The sequence below is a fragment of the Macaca mulatta genome, chromosome 5 (genome assembly GCF_049350105.2).
Source record: "Macaca mulatta isolate MMU2019108-1 chromosome 5, T2T-MMU8v2.0, whole genome shotgun sequence".
Lineage (NCBI taxonomy): Eukaryota > Metazoa > Chordata > Mammalia > Primates > Cercopithecidae > Macaca > Macaca mulatta.
In genome coordinates this window covers 81,635,791-81,652,360 of record NC_133410.1, presented here as the reverse complement: position 1 = coordinate 81,652,360, position 16,570 = coordinate 81,635,791, and the positions used below count along the sequence as shown (strand labels likewise).

At 40.2% G+C, this 16,570-nt stretch overlaps 1 protein-coding gene and 1 pseudogene across 7 annotated transcripts in view; one reads left to right on the top strand and one right to left on the bottom strand.

Moving 5' to 3' along the window:
* The window catches only part of DCUN1D4 (defective in cullin neddylation 1 domain containing 4), a 73,429-nt gene that overhangs the window by 16,345 nt on the left and 40,514 nt on the right, over nucleotides 1–16,570 (top strand). For 5 of the 7 annotated variants that reach the window (XM_028848593.2, XM_028848592.2, XM_028848590.2 and 2 more), the window contains exons 2-4: nucleotides 3,691–3,761; nucleotides 3,921–3,960; nucleotides 14,327–14,441. In XM_028848593.2, the coding sequence (XP_028704426.1) occupies nucleotides 3,691–3,761; nucleotides 3,921–3,960; nucleotides 14,327–14,441 (226 nt within the window). Of the gene's footprint in view, nucleotides 1–3,510; nucleotides 3,533–3,690; nucleotides 3,762–3,920; nucleotides 3,961–12,156; nucleotides 12,408–14,326; nucleotides 14,442–16,570 lie in introns of those variants that run through there. The other 2 variants (XM_015138717.3, XM_078002677.1) reach the window with 2 other exon arrangements.
* LOC106998400 (deoxyuridine 5'-triphosphate nucleotidohydrolase, mitochondrial pseudogene) lies at nucleotides 5,329–5,813 on the bottom strand (annotated as a pseudogene).

The window sequence follows — 16,570 nt, the reverse complement described above, 5'->3', positions numbered from 1 at the left end:
TTGCCATGTCACCCAGGAGAGTCAGACTCAGCACTGCTTCACTTTGGAGAGCCATTTGATCATGGAATGCAGTCAAAACCTAGCATTTATCCTTTGGAATTGAAATATGAGCAGGAGATTTTTATGAATCAGTTAGTGCTTTCCAGAATACATTCTCGGTAAAGCATTTGATCTTTATCCTTAACATCTATGCCTTAAGGAGGTGAAATCTACTTTAGATTTCAAGGTCTATTACTTGCCATGAGCATTGAACAGATGAACTGTAAATCCAATGTGTGTTAACCTTTGTGAATCTATCTTTTAATGCCATTTTTGTCTTTTTTTCCTCCTGAATTTGTGTCTTCTTAACTTTTCCTTATGTTGATGAGACGAAAGAAAAATTATCCATGTTACTGGTTTCATTTTTTCCTTTTCCTTTTTGTTTTTTTGGTTGAAGTGATGATGGTGTGGTAGCAATAGGGATTGGATATAGAAATGGAGAATTGCTGACATATATTATGTATTTGTGAAATGAACCTGTTTACTCCTGTTGCCTTTAGTAAAGTAAAACTTCATGTGTGGAACCTGATTTTAAACATAATATCTGTATTTTTGTTCCTGTGTGTTGTGATTATCTGCAGTCAACATTATGAACATCAGTTGCTGGTATACGAGTAGCAGTGCCATTCTTGCATTACTATAAAGAAATACCTGAGACTGGGTAGTTTATAAAAGAAAAGAGATTTAATTGACTCACAGTTTTGCAGGCTTTACAGGAAGTATGGTGCTGGCATCTGCTTGGCTTCTAGAGAGGCTTATAATCATGGAGGAAGGTGAATGGGGAGCAGGCACATCACATGGTGAAAGCAGGAGAGAGAGGGTGAGAGGAGGTCTCACACACTTTTAAATGACTGAACCCCATGAGAACTCACTGACTGTCTCAAAGACAGCACTAAGCCAGGAGGGATCCGCCCGCATGATCCAAACATCTCTCACCAGGCCCCACCTCCAGCATTGAGAATTACAATTCAACATAAGACTTGGATGGAGATATATCCAAACTCTATCACCATCATAGGCTATAAAGATGTACCAGGCCACCTGCCTCAATTACAGAGGAAGCTCTGACCTTGGGATCATTAATGTGAGGCGAGAATTGGACTGAGGAAAAGTTAGAGACTATTTTAGACAGCTGTGTGGTATGGAGAATGGTATAAGTAAATATAGTGGGAATTGATGTCTTTTATTGAGCACTTACTATGTTCCAGGTATTGTAATGGGTACCTGATATACCTAGGCGTTGTAATAGGTGTCTGATAAATATTTTCAACCACACAACAACGTTATGAAGGAGAATTTTTTATCCTCATTTTACAGATGAGAAAATTGGGAATTAGGTTAAATAACTGGTAGACCTGAGATTTGAACCAGCTGTTAAGACTCCAGACTCAGGTTGTGAAGCAAAGTGGATTTTTGACAGGAATAGAGTGGTTGTGTGTGTGTGTGTGCGCGCGCATGTGTGGGCACACATTATGTGTAGGAAGGGCAGTGGGCAGAATGTGGGGTTGGAAGGAAGGGTTTTGTGGAGTGGGGTGGTGAAGATATTTGGAGTATGAGTTGGGCCCAACCCACGAAAGTCCTGGAATTCCAGATTGAGGATAACTTGTTTCTTGTCTTGTCTACTTCTTCCATATTTATATAAAGGAGGGAGAAACATACAACAGTTTTGGTTTATTTAGATTCTCTTATGGAAATTTTGGGAGTTGAATTAACAGCAGGGTGGTGAAATGACAAAAGCATAGCCTGGAGAGTTAGAAGAGACCTCATTGCTGGAATAGCTTTTAGCAAGCCCCTTTTTCTCTCCCCTCCCTTGTCCTCGGTGAAAACAGAGTGCAGAGCCTAAAGTTTTCTGTTTTTGCTTTTTGTCTTTTTGGTAGCCCAAGAGTTTAACTTCATATATTAAGGTGATAATGGAATGTATCATTTGTCTTCCTATATTTAATCTGAGAGAGTACAAAAAAGGGGCTATGGCTTGGTAGTAGATCAGGTGGAGGTGCAAGAGTTGGATGTTCAAGCTCCTCAGCACCTCTTGCTGGTCCTGAGATGCCTCTTGCTGGCGAGAGGGTTGTTGCTTCTAGCTTCTACCCTGTTCTTGTTTAGTAAATATAAATGTCAATAAATAAGTATACAATGCACATACTTTTCTAAACCTCTGTGCAGTTGTATTTAGATGAAAAATCCAGATTCTGAGCCACATTATGTCATCATTTACCTTAAGCATGGCTAGGCTATTCGGATGCTAAGAAATTCATGCATATCTGTATTGGAGGGCCATTTAGAGCTTGAGGCCCTGCTCTGGCTGTCTCTCAGCACAAAACGCTGGTTTTTGGGACCATTCTAGATGGCTATGACTGTGAACAGTGCACATGCACGTGTATGTATACAGGTATGGCCTGCTGTTCCTGACACCGCATGTGAATGTTAGGGGCTCTGCTTCTGCCAACCCCTCTGCCCTGCAGACCTACTCAGAACTGGATGCCCAACAAGCTTTAGAAGAGAAAGTAAAGCGTTCTAACTGTGAACAGGGAAGCCAGCTTGCTTTCAGGGTTCAGAGTAACAGCCCAGAGGATCCAGCCCAAGCACAGACACCTGATGTAGCACCTGCTCTTTGGGTCTGTTCTTTGGATCTGATACGTGTCCTCAATAAAATGTTTCAGTAAAGAGTGCTTTTTTCTTTCTTTCTTTTTATCAGAATGGTATAACTTGGAGAGTTACAATATCTTTTCATGGTCATTTTCATACTAACCTTTACTAATAGGAAAGAAGGAACTAATGTAAATCCTGATATTTTATGAAAATACTTCCAGTGGTGCTTACATATGAAATTATTAATAAACTTTCAGCTTACATTTTTATTGCCTAATATGTATGCAAACATACTTTACTTGAAGTTGAGGATGCGTGTGGTGGCCCACACCTTTAATCCCAACATTTTGGGAGGCTAAGGCGGGAAGATCACCTGAACCCAGGAGTTCAAGACCAGCCTGGGAAACATAGAAAGACCCTGTCTCTACAAGAAAAAAAAGAAAAGAAAAATTAGCCGTGCATGATGGTGCACACTAGTAGTCCCAGCTACCCTGCAGGCTCAGGCAGATCACTTGAGCCTGGGAGGTTGAGGCTGTTTTTGCGCCACTGCACTTCAGCCTGGGCAACATAGTGAGATCCTGTCTCGAAAAAAAAAAAAAGAAAAAGAAAAAAGAAATACTAATGTTGAGATGCTTTTCTATCATTTTCTTGCCATGAGCTTACTTAATTATACCAGTATTTCTAGAGAAGAGAGGGGAAAGTGAACATTTCATTTGAGACTAATCTGTTTTTATGATTTGTTTAATATGCTAACATTGATGTCTTTCTATTAAGTTCAAGTTCACTGCTGACAGGATTTTACAACTACTGAAGTATTTTTTGTTTTACCTTAGAATTCACATGAAAATTTCATGAACTTTAACATTTGGTTGGGAATTTAACTTTGTTGTCAGACTATTTCTAGGAGGTAGGTCACTAATTGCATGTTTTTAAAACAATTTAGTGGTCAGGTTAATTGAGATAGTATTTAATTATATCAAAACATTTGCTTATTTTCTGAGTTTGTTTTTTTTTTTATGATATTGGAAATAAATGAGGCTGACATTTTTCCTTTTTCTTTTCAAGATTTTCAGCTGAACTCTCATCTCTCAACACTGGCAAATATTCATAAGATCTACCACACCCTTAATAAGCTGGTAAGTCATTCTTTTAAAGACAAAATTACCAACTGTTTGAAGTAGTCATTTTGTGTAAGAGTATTTGATAAAAATTTAGATTCTAGATACTAGGATATCAGTTTATGAGAATGCTAACGGTGTGTGATTTGTTGGTAATAACGAACATATTTCTTTCAGAACCTAACAGAAGACATTGGCCAAGACGATCACCAAACAGGTATCTGTAAATGCTAACACTACTTAATTTTAAATAACTTCTTAATGTAAAATTAAGAAAGAGAAATACTAGCTATGAATGTGCTGTATTGTCATAATGTACTCCATTAACAAGTTGTTCCTTGGCTGAGGTTGTTTTTCAGGGAGTAATGAAGGCAGCCATGTTATAGCTTCTTCCCAGTAGGAAATCTCTTGTGGAAGCACTTTTTAATGCCTTTAAAGAGGCTCGAGATTCTCTTGAATAATTGTTTCAAGATACCATTTTTTCTCTACTGCAGTATTTTCATTTATACTAAAAAGGTGCTACAGTAATGCAGTTTGGAAGGTATTCCACAAATATTTGAGAAATTGAGCTGAAAAATGATTTAATGTGTGTGTATGTATGTGTTTATAGTTACTGAGGATTTAGGAATCGGAAAATTGAAGCTTGATTAGTGTAAGGTGTCCTCTAAGTCTGTGGTTCTCAGAGTTTAACTGGCATTATAATCACCTGCGGGGAGGCCTTGTTTAAAGTACAGATGTTAGGTTCCACCCCAGAGTTTCTGGTTCTGTAGACTTGGGGTGGGGCCCCAGAGTTTGCTCCTATGTGGTGCTGATGGAGCTGGTCTGGAGACCACAATTTGAGAACCACTTCTCTCAACTGTTAGTAATCATAAGTTCAGAAACTTACATCTGATCTATAGTTACTAAACTCCCAGCAAAAATTATTAAAACACATTTTAAAGTGTTTGAAAATGGCCATAGTAATAGATGAATTGAAATTTGTCTTAGTCTGGGCTGCTGTAACAAAATCCCTTAAACTGGGTAGTTTATAAACAATAGAACTTGATTGTTCATGGTTCTGGAGACTGGGAAGTTTAAGGTGAAGGCACCAGCAGATCCTGTGTCTGGGGAGGGTCTGTTCCTCACTGATAGTGCCTCTTGCTCACTGCATCTTAACATGGCAGAAGGGGCAGGCCATTTTCAAACACTTTAAAATGTGTTTTAATAATTTTGCTGGAAGTTTAGCACCTTCCTCAGACCTCTTTTGTAAGGCCACTAATTCCATTTATGAGGGCTCTACTTTCCTGACCTAATTGCCTCCCAACTGTACCTCTTAATACCGAGAGACTGGGGATTAGATTTCAGCATGTGAATTTTGGAGGGACAAAAACATTGAGGCCATAGCATTGCTTGTTGGGGAATTTTGAATAGCACAAAAGTAAATAGAGTGAAAAGTGACAGTTATCTTTTATGTCTCCTAATCCTATCACTATCTGCCAGCGCACGGTTTAACATTGGTTCTTTCAGACATTTTTTTCAAAGCAAAAACTCTTTATTTTTTAAGAAAAAGGGTATGATTTCTTATTTTCTATTCTTAGCATAAGTTTTAATTCTTTCCAGTGGAACCCAAACCTTCTGAACCTCTTTCAGTATCATCCAAAGCTTTGAACTTCTATTTCTGGGTAAATAATTTGTTCACAGATGACGTGCAGTTCAATCACCTTTTTTGACTTCAGACTTTTCTTTGCCAAAATTAAACAGTACAGCACCAACATTTCCTCTGTAATCTTCCTCTATGACACCACCTCCTACATCTATAAAGTGTTTTGCAGCCAAGCCAGTCTGGAGCTACTCTTCCACAACACGTGGAAGGAGGAGCTATCTAAATGTCTGTTTGCAAGAACTTTCTCCATAGGTGGTATTATATCATCATAGGCACTGTACAGGTCATAGCCTGCAGCCTGTGCAGGCCTTCAGGTCAGGCTGTGGTATGCTTGGAGAGTTGGGCAAGGCAGAGCTGCATGCTGACCTCCTCCACAGGCCAGAGAGCTTGCCGGGGGAAATGGCAGGTATCTCTTTAGAGAAGGGCATGGCAGTACAAGAAGGTGAGCGAAGGAGAGAGCCGAGGGAATGAGAGGGTGCAGGATCCTTTCTCACATTTGTATGCATGCATATATGTTTATAGTAGTGGTTTTTAATTGAGCATCCCATGATATCATACTGTACATGTTATAGTGTGTTTTTCTTTTTCATTTAATGGTGCATTTTGGGGGCTGTTGAGATTTAGGACTGTCCCCACCTTCTCCTCTAAATTGATTCAAAATCAATTGAAAATTAGGTGTAAGATGAAGACTGAAGTAACAGTGTTTTTTGAAAACACAACTTAGATGTGCAGCAAGAATGCACAGGACTTTCAGCATTTCACCTGAATCACTGTCACAACTACATAAGCACAAGCCAGCACACCTGCTGACCCTTCACACCCTACATTATGACTTTCAGCTTGCTCCACTGGCAGGCGGATCTGAAAGGAAGTTCGAGGGGTTAGGCTCTCTGCTCATTCAGTCTCTCAGCACTTAGATCAGGTACTCTTTCTTCCGGGGGAAAGGAGTGAGACAGAGGGGCAGAGACTGCGCTAGGAGTGTTCTAGGAGTTCAGGGGTACTAAGGGTCCCTTCACCTGATCCTTCCATATTGGCAAATATAGATCAACTCAAGGACAGTCAAAATCAATTTATTTAATAATTTTAAAAGCAGTATGTCCCTGTGGTTTTGAAAGAAGTATTGAAAAAATATAAAACAAAAAGTGAAGATTTCTGTCCCAGTTTATCACCCCTAGCTTCCATCCCCCACTAGTAGTCCACGTTTGACTTTCCAGAGGTAACTTAAGTTTCTTCTGTTTGTTAACCAAATTATGATGATGATGATGTATTTTTTTCCTTAAATACAAGTGTATATTTATATTTACTGCTTTTTCACTCGGTATGTCTTCGAGATCTTTTCATATTAACACATTTATAAAGTATCTGCTTTCTTTTTTAATGGCTGTGTAATTTTCCAATCAATGGATATTTTATAATACGTTCCTTCCTTCTGTTGATTTATGTACACGTATGTGTTTAACTTTTAGCCACCGCCAGTAATGCAGGAATATAACTTTTGGACCAGTTTTAATAGTTACTTTTGAACTTTTAAATTAGATAATTATTGTTAGTATAGTAATTTTGCATGTAAATATTTAACCCAAAGTGTGGCAGTTGAAATTCAGTTAAATGAAAGTATACTTGGACTCATGCCTCCACTTTTGCTTTGGTTACAGTGGATATGTCTAATACTGGGAGTACTTTTCATGGGATTCTTGGGTGTTGCTTCGCCAGCCGGAAAATTCTGTGGCTGGTGGCACCTTCTACCTGAGTATTGCCTGTATCTGCTGTGCTCCTTCCACCCACTTGGCCAGGCAGGCTGCACTCAGCTCGCACTACTGGCCTGGATCCCACACCTGCCAAGTGCGAGTTAGGCACAGAGTGGCGAGCAGTGTGTGAGCGAGCGAGCACCCGGTCCAATCACTGCACACAGCCAGGCACGCTGGCTGCTGCAGTGGGGCAAGTAGCGCCAGGTGCCAGCACGGGCGCTAGTACAGGCTCCAGCTCTGTGCGAGGCTGCAGCTGGACCAGATGTACTGCATGTGGCTTCCTCTGTGGGCACCTGCACCTGGACGAGGGGAACAAGGTGGCGCCCAGAAGCTTGGAGATTCTAGGAACCACAGAACCCCAAAAAGGGTGTCACAGCCCTGGCTCAAGGATCCCCTAGGTCTGGGCTCCCCAAAGGGCTGCAGCTCTTCTCTCTTCACCGCCCACAATGTGGCAAGTGGCAAGGGGTGTGTTTCAGCCCTGTTCGTGTTACAGTTCTTTTAGTCCTGCCATTTGGCAGAACCTGAGTTCCTATCCCACATCCAGGAAGAATGAGGTATGCAGACAACTAGAGGGTTAGCAAGGTATAGAGGAGCTTCATCGAGTGGCAGAACAGTTCTCAGCAGACCCAAAGTGGGTAGCTCCTTTCTGCAGGCAGGTCATCCCGACATCTATGCAGCCCTCAGCGGAGAGGAGACCTGGAGTGAGTAGCTCCTATCTGCAGGCAGGTTGTCCTGTCCTCTGCCCGAGTCTGGCAGAGTCTGAGGTTTTTAATGGGCTTCAGAGGGGAGAAAGCACGTGCTGATTGGTCCATGGGTGGCCATGAGCTGGCCTGGAAAAAGCACAATAAGTTCTCACTCTAGTCCCTGGAACTGGCAGCCCAGCCTCCAGGCTTCAGGCCATTCCAGGCTTGAAGGTGGGGATTTACCAGGGACCCATCCCTTTCTGCCCAGAAACTTGTCTGCTTCCTGCTGCCATCAGCTTGCCATCCATGGTGCCCATGGCACTCAGGCTGTTTGTGCCAAGCGGCACCTGCAGGTCTGCACCAAGCTGCTCTCAGCACCCCCCAGCCTCCCCTTCATGCTTGTTGGTGCCCAAAGTTTGAAGGGGGCTGAGGCGGCAGGGGGCTGGTGTGTTAGTGCTGCCCCAAGCATGTGCACACCTGGTTAGGTCACAGCAGTGCCTGGGCTCAGCCTCAACTTTATTCTGATATTGGACAAGGCACCTGGAGTGGGGAGATGCCAGGAAGTAGAAGCAGTCACTTCTGAGGCTGTGGGGGCAGGGAGCTTTCCCAGTCCCTGAGAGTGCAGGGATGCCTGGGTCTGCAGCCATGGTTGGGCGGTTGCAGCTGTGCCAGGAGGGTGAGACTCTTGCCCCCACAGCTCAGAACGGGGTGGGGCTCCTGCCTGTTCCCAGCTCCGTGGAGTGTGCAGCACCTGCTGCTCCTCCTCCTTTGCAGCCCACCTCATGACAGTGATTGCTCCAGGCGGCTGCTGCCGCCATCAGTATGACGTGCTGGTTTATTGCCTGGTACCTTGTAAGTGCCCAGTCAATGTCAGTTAGTGTTAGTAATTTCTTGGAGTAGTCAACTTCATTAACATTTCCCATCTGGTTATAGCATCGCTTGTGATTCCTGTACCCAACAGAGTATACTTTAAAAACTGAGCAACATAAAATCTATGATGTTTAGAAATCTGAGAAAGCTGAGTCATTGTAGTACTTCTTTGAGTCTCTCAACCTAACAGTAGTCTGGGCAATGCTACTGTGTGCAGAAGAGCCAAACCTAAGTCACAGAGGTTGGGTATCTTCCTGCTCTGCCTCTTCTCACGCCTTTCTTTTGTGTGTCCCAGTCTTCATCCCACCAAAAGGAAAAAGACAGAATGAATTAGTGGCTACTCTTGGAGAAAGAACACAAAATAGTAGTGAATTTTAAAAAGCCAATCAGGCTGGGTACGGTGGCTCACGCCTGTTATCCCAGCACCTTGGGAGGCCGAGGCTGGTGGATCACGAGGTCGGGAGTTCAAGACCAGCCTGGTCAACATAGTGAAATCTCGTCTCTACTAAAAATACAGAAATTAGCTGGACATGGTGGTGCATGCCTGTAATCTCAGCTACTCGGGAGGCTGAGGCAGGAGAATTGCTTGAACCCGGATCCGGGGGGCCGAGGTTGCAGTGAGCTGAGCTCACGCCCCTGCACGCCAGCCTAGGCTGTAGAGAGAGACTCCATCTCAAATAAAAAATAAAAAATAATAAATAAATAAATGAGTAAGGATGAAGATGATAGATGTCAGAAGTATTTAGAGAGAGGAAAAAATTCTTTTGTCTTTAGCAGTTCAATGATCTGTTCAAGAAAATGAAATAAAAATATTAGCTACTGGTAAGATCTTAAGAGGCAATCTATTTATCAACTTAAATAACTATCTTTGTGACATTGTTCAATGAAAAGTGAGGTGAAATAGCTATATAAAAAGTACTAAAGTGGCAGAATGAACTCTGTAAAATGTTAGTAAATGAAACAAGGCTATGATACAATCAGCTCACTAAAATGAAACATGAGACAGTGAGATTTTTGTATTGGCACATCTATTTGTATTAAGTTTGGAGAAGTAAAAAATATTCTCTAATTTTGTAGACCTCTTGTATTCTTTTTTACTTGAGTACCACGGAGCAGAAAGATCAAAAAAAAAAAAAAAAAAAAGAAGTGAATCACATATTTAGGCACTATTTGTTAAGAAAAATGTGCTATGTAATTAAATTATTATGAAAATAGCAAGCTGGATAGATGATAAAGGGCCTTTAGTCTGAACCAGATGAACTCAAGTTGCCCTTTAAAATGGACTTTCTGTCATAAATACTAGGATAGACCTGTTGAAAAAAATGTTGGCAGTATTTCTGGTTAATGTGGGAAGAAAAGCTATATTCGTTGACTGATTTATTTGAAATCAGATGGGGTCCATTAAAAAATATTTAATTTGTTCTCTTGAAACACTGAACCCAAAAGAAATGAACCTGAACTTAAACAGTAATCTTTGGGCAAAAATTGCACACAATTTTGATTGCTTTCCTAAGTGTCATGTAAACACCAAAACATTAAGAAAGAGCTTCTAATGATAGGAGGATTGATTTCAGATTCACTAAAACATCAGCCTTAATGTCTTGCTTCTACCTCTAATGCCAGATGTTTGTACCTAAGTAGGTACTTTAAAATGGTTAAAATAGCTCATTTTCTGAAGCAGATAAATATTCCATAACATTCTTGTTTATGTTATTTGTATATTTTTTGTAGCTTAAAGATAAACTTGTGAAGTCAAGTAATGCAAAGATACAAGTTCTGAGTCAGTGAAGTCTAAATTTAATGATACAAATAAATACAAATTTGTAGAAATTATTTCTATTTAAGTATTTTTATCATAAAAACATCACAGAGTTATTTTAAGAAGCAAACATTCATTGAATATGTCTTTTAAAAAATCCTATCTGGTAAGAAATTTAAAGTTAACTGTTTTAGTGACACATGGGGAATAAATATGAAATGATGGTGTTTTATTTACTCATAGGTGTTTTAAGTCTCTGGAAATGTACTTTTTTTTTTTTCTTTAGCAGAATCTGATTTATATATGTTTTAGGAGCATTTATTCAACAAATATTTATTGAGAGTCTACCGTATGACTCAGTAATGATGTATCTTATTATTACTGTAATAAGATACTGTATTAGATGATGAGTGTGCACAAATGAACCAAGCAGGACCCCATAAAGCAGTATGTGCCATTTTACGTACACTCGAGAAATCCTAGTTGTTGCTCTTGCTTAGTTGGGATCCCTGCAACTATTGGGGGAGCAGGTTTGAGGCAAACAGACTTGAATTGGGTGTTTTCTGTGTATTTTGTTGATTTAGTTCACTTTGGCAAATTACTATTTTAAGTAAAGTTGTTTTCCCAAGCATTAAAAAGTTGCTTTTTTTGTAGCCTGAATGGGTTCCAGGGAGACTCCACCTTGACCAGCTGTGCTGTGTGGTCCTCAGTCAATTCCCTTCCCTTTCCTGGGTCTGAGTTTGCTTCATCTTCCTTGTCAGCCAGCTGTGTGAGAGTCAGCGAGTCAGTGCCTGAACTTAGATGACTGTTGGGGCAGGTGGATAGACACAGTTTCTTTGTGAAAAAATGACCCCTTAACTGTCACTTGCTTATGCTGATGATTAGAGTGGAGAGATTTACACACACACACAAAAAAAGGCATGCCTCTTAGGAGATAAAAAATTTAATAAATGACAGATCACTTGCTAATCTGGGATGATTTGGGTCTCAAAGATGAGTAAGTTTTCCACAGACACAAGAAAAAAGTATTTGTGAAACTTTTAATAGAAAGCATTTATCAATAAGAAAGAAACATAAGAGAAAGCTGAAAATGTTAGTTATGATGTTTGTGTATTTACCAAAAACATGCTAATCTTGACAAGTAGGATTCATTGGAAACCAAATGTTGTACCAGTGTGTGTCTAGGAAGAAGCAGGTGGTAGAGGAGCTAATGAATGAACTTTTATTGGTGAATATTGGTGTAGACATTATTTTAAACAGTGTTTCTCTTCTTATGGATTGAGGAGACAAATGCATTTTCTTCTGTGTTCTGCACATGTGGAAGGGGAGGGGTTACTGCTAGACCAGAAGCTAAGAACCAAACCATGATTTTGCTATTGGAAGAAAATGTCTTTTATTCCCACATATACCACTAAGGAGGGAGACGCCAGCCTTGAGGATCAGGACAGACTCTTCATTTCTGGGCAATATAACACGCTTTACAGCTGAGCAGGGCATGTTTTTCATTCTGAAAGCCCTGCCCTAGGGCATTAATAGATATGAATAAATCTTTGTTTTTGTATGTTGGCAATCTGCAGAAGCTTGGATCACTGCAATTCTTTGGACCTTTTAGTATGCTTTAGTGGTGTTTGTGAACGGGGCAACATTTTACAGGGAAGATGAATGGGGTGTGTGGGGTGGTAGGCAGCACTCTCCCTGATTCTTTCTTTTCCAGTTCTCATTGCAGGTGTGGGAAGAGAGATATGGGGGTGCCTAGTGTCTCTGAAGAGCCCTCTACTCCTATCCTTGGAAGGAAAGAGCCTGGTTGGGTCCCCAGGAATGTTGACTGAGGGTCATCTGTTTAGACCTGAACTGGTGGTGTGCTGAAGGAGCAGGCAGGATCCTTGAACCTGGGCACTGTCCAAGACTGGGGTCTGGGAAGGACCCTCATCTGGGCCAGAGTCACAATTTATAATGGAAAAGGTGCTTTGGACTGTTATGTTGCTGAAGCATGTCACCCCAGGAACTTAGCACAGTGATAGAAACCCAGATATGAACTGGGATTTGGGTTTCAGCTCTGATCATTGCTCTTAGCAGGGTTGTGACTGTTGGCTGTTGACAGCTCTCTCTGCCTTCAGAGCCGGTATCTGGAAAGAGCTGTTCACATTCACTGTGTCCACTTCCTCACCTCACTTCTCTCCACAGCCCGTTGCAATCTGGCCTGCACTCCCACCGATCCATGGACACTGTACTTGATTGCTAAATCTCATGTGTGCCTTCACTCCTTAGTTGAGTTGACCTCTGTGCTGCAATTGGACACTCCCTTCTCAAAGCATGCTCTCCTCCTTTGGCTTCCAGGACATGACACTCTCCTGGATTTCCTCCCTGCCTAGGTTTTACCTTCTTTTCCCAGGGCTCTGTCCTTAGTTCTCTGCTTCCCGGTTTCCGCTTTTATGGCCTCATAGAAGTGGCAGCAAATGGTGGCTGAGAGCTTGGGCTTTGCGGCTGGGCTGCTTGGGTTCATACCTTGGCTTTACGTGCTGCTTTCCAGCTGTCACTTAATCTATCTCTGCGTTGATTTCCCTGTTTGTTAAAATATGTTACATGCTGGTGAATCATGTCCTGAGAGTTCAGTGAATGCTGAAGGCCGCCATAAGGTCAGTGCGCATGCCTCCTTCCACGGTGCTGCTCGGAACCAATGTCTTTATTTCAGCAACACCTGAACACAGCACTTGGTGCCTAAACACTTATTGAATGGATATTTTTTTCCTTCATAAAAATCCTGAGAGGTAGCTATATAACAATTCTTATTCTTCAAATGGTGAATGAGAGACCCCAGGTAGGTTAGTGACTGATAGAACCCCATAGGTAAAGAACTGAAACTCACTCATTGACTGCAGATCATTCAGTCCCCAGCACCCTTCACGGTCTCCTGTCCTCATCACTCCCTGAGAGCTGTGGGTCTTTAGCCAAGGGCTTGTGCAAGGAAGAAAGGCATGGGATTCAGAATTCACCACTTTTCACTCCTGAGACCTCAGGAGGTCACTCGAATGCCTAAGCCTTAGTTTTCCCTGTCTGTTAAGTAGAAATAATTATCTTTGCCCTGCCTGTCATTCATGATTATTGTAGAAACCAAATGACATAATATATTTGAGGGCACTTGTACCAAGATGGGGTATTTTAATCATCTTATAGTTGTCTTGTAATTTATAATTTAAGACGGCCTGAAGCAAGAGCTTTGCCATTTACCTAACCCCCCTCCACCTCCATAAGTGTTCAGTGGCTATTATTATCTGTTATTACATTTTAATATCAGACAATTACCAAATGCAAGTTATGTTTCCTTACTGAAAACCCTGACTGAACATGGCAAAATCTTCAAGTGGCAGAAATAAACAAAATTGTTGTGGACATTTTGCTGAAGGTCATGTCAGACTTCTGCTTAAAAAATCCCAGATCCTGTTTTTTTTTAAATCAGGTATCTCTTGAAGGTTAAGAGTACTGGAACTGTTGTGCCTACATGTATTTTAGAGTCAGGGTTACTCGTTGAGCTGACCTGTTACCTCTGTAGTTCGTTTTGAGAAAACATTGACATAGGGGAAACAGAAAGGTTAAATGACTTAGATTAGTATTTTTGGAGAGTAAATTGAAATTATAATAACTTCTATTTCTAGTGTGATTTGGGTTGGTGGACGTATTAACTTATTTGTGTCATCACTAGGTTTATTTCTTGACCATAACATTTTTTTCAAAAAGGAACTGAAAGCCCATCTTTTCTTTAACATCTAAATTCTTTACAATACAAGCTGTGGAAGTGTTTAATTTAGCAATACTGTTCTTTGGAAGTATGAAGTTAGGATGTAGCATACCTTAATTTTGTGCTCTTTGAATTTGTTTTGTAGGAAGTCTGCGGTCTTGCAGTTCTTCAGACTGCTTTAATAAAGTGATGCCACCAAGGAAAAAGAGAAGACCTGCCTCTGGAGATGATTTATCTGCCAAGAAAAGTAGACATGATAGGTATGATGTAGAGACAGTAGATCAGAATCAGTGATACATATGTCGAAGATGCACATTTCTACCTAATTTAGTATGGGTCTTCTAAGTGTGCAAATGTCAAGTGGAATATTGTTTTGGCTTTGCCAGTCAATTTTTCAAAATGTAATTATTTGATCACATTTATTTTGTGTTTTAGTTTAAAAACAAAAAAACAAATTCGGTAATTTGAATTCTTAGACGTTAAAGTTTTATCTTAATCCATTGATTGCCCAAAACTGGTGCAGAGTTGATTTCTTTCCTTTTAAAGCCTTACTGTCTGTACCTGCTGAGGACCACAGAATTGGTCTCTTGTTCTTTAAGCGGGTCTCACTCATTCACTTCAACCACAGAGCTGGAGAGATCTGCCTGTACTTAATGGTCTGTGCCTGCCCAGAATATCAGCCAAGCTGAGGTTTATTCTCACATGGATGAGAATTTGATAGAACTGTGAAAAACAAGACTCTTTAAATTGCTTCTCTTTCAGATAAGTGAACTTGCTAATTTTGATAACTCCAAGGGCATGTTAGATTCATTTATTTCAAACATCTTTATTGTTTCACCCTGAGTCTAGTAAGTAGTTTTTTCTTCCTTGTTTTAGAAACAATGAACGAACATCATTGTCTAGTCTTTTCTGCCTTTCTCCATCTTTCCCCATTCTGGCTTTGTGGGTCACATCACTAATGGACCTGAATTTCCACATCTGTTAATCCAGGGAATTTAAGTGGGATTTTTCTGTTTCTTTCGAGCTGTGATTCTTTGTATACTACAACTCAGAGGAATAAGAAAGACTCTGAAAATGTAAAAATAATGTCACTGTTTATATCTCAAATGAATAGAAAATATTATCTAAAAGAAGCTAGTAGTGATTTAGAAAATAATCACCAGCAATCTTTAGGCCAGTGATTTTTCAACTTTACAAAGGCAGGCTACTTTGATACTTTTTTGGTGGTATGGATGTTACTGTCAGAATTGTTAAATTCTGACAATCACACAACATTTTGTGACTTTATAGCGCTTAGTATTTTCTCACCATAGTCTAATAAAATATAGTATGATAAAGCCAGATTTGAAACTGGCAGTATAGTTGCAGTTTCTGAATTTCATTCTTGCCCTTTCTTTTTTAAACAACTTTATTTTTATAAACAACTTTATTTACATACCGTAAAGTTCATCCATTTTAAGTGCACAGTTTAGTGATTTTTATTAAGTTAACTGAGTTGTGCACACCATCACTACAAACCAGTTATAGAACATTTCCATTATCCCAGTAAGATCCCTAATCCCCATTCAGTCACTCCCAGCCCTAGACAACCACTAATTTACTTTGTCTCGACAGATTTCCTTTTTATGGATATGGTCTTTGTGTCTCGCTTCTTTCACTAAGCAGGATGTTTTTGAGATTCTTGCTTGAAATAGCATATATCAGTATTTCATTCCTTTTATTTGCTGAATGATATTCCATTGTATACTCTTGGTTCTTTTTTATGTATTTTTCAATAATTAATATAGTGTCTCCAAGTTATTGACCAGTTACAGGCTTCAAGCTGAAATAGGAACGCCTGGGCCCAGAATTAGAACATATCTATTTGAACACTTGGCCGGTATCCACTTTTGTTTCCAGGTGGTATGGCTACCTTTTATAGAAGAAATACAGAACTGCTGGTTTGCAGTTTCAGTAACTTAACACCTTATTATAACTATGTTCTTTTTTTGGTGTTAAAACCCAGAAACTAATCAGAAGTATATACTGATAATCAGGTGAGTGTCTAGATCATGAATCAGTGTTGAATGAAAAAGAATTATACAGTTGACTGTTGCACAATACAAGTTTAAACTGCACGGGTCTACTTATGTGGATTTTTTTTCAGCCGAACAGAGATAGAAAATATACCATTGAGGGATGTGAAACCCCACCTGTATGGAGCACTAACTTTTGGTATACACAGGTCTTGCAGGGCTGACTGGGGGACTTGAGTATGTGCAGATTTGGGTATAGGTGGGGGTCCTGGAACCAGTCCCCTGCATAGACTGGGGAATTAACGAATATTATTTTCATATTCTTACATACTGTATAAATAAAAACTGTATTTATAAATGCTTATATACACAAC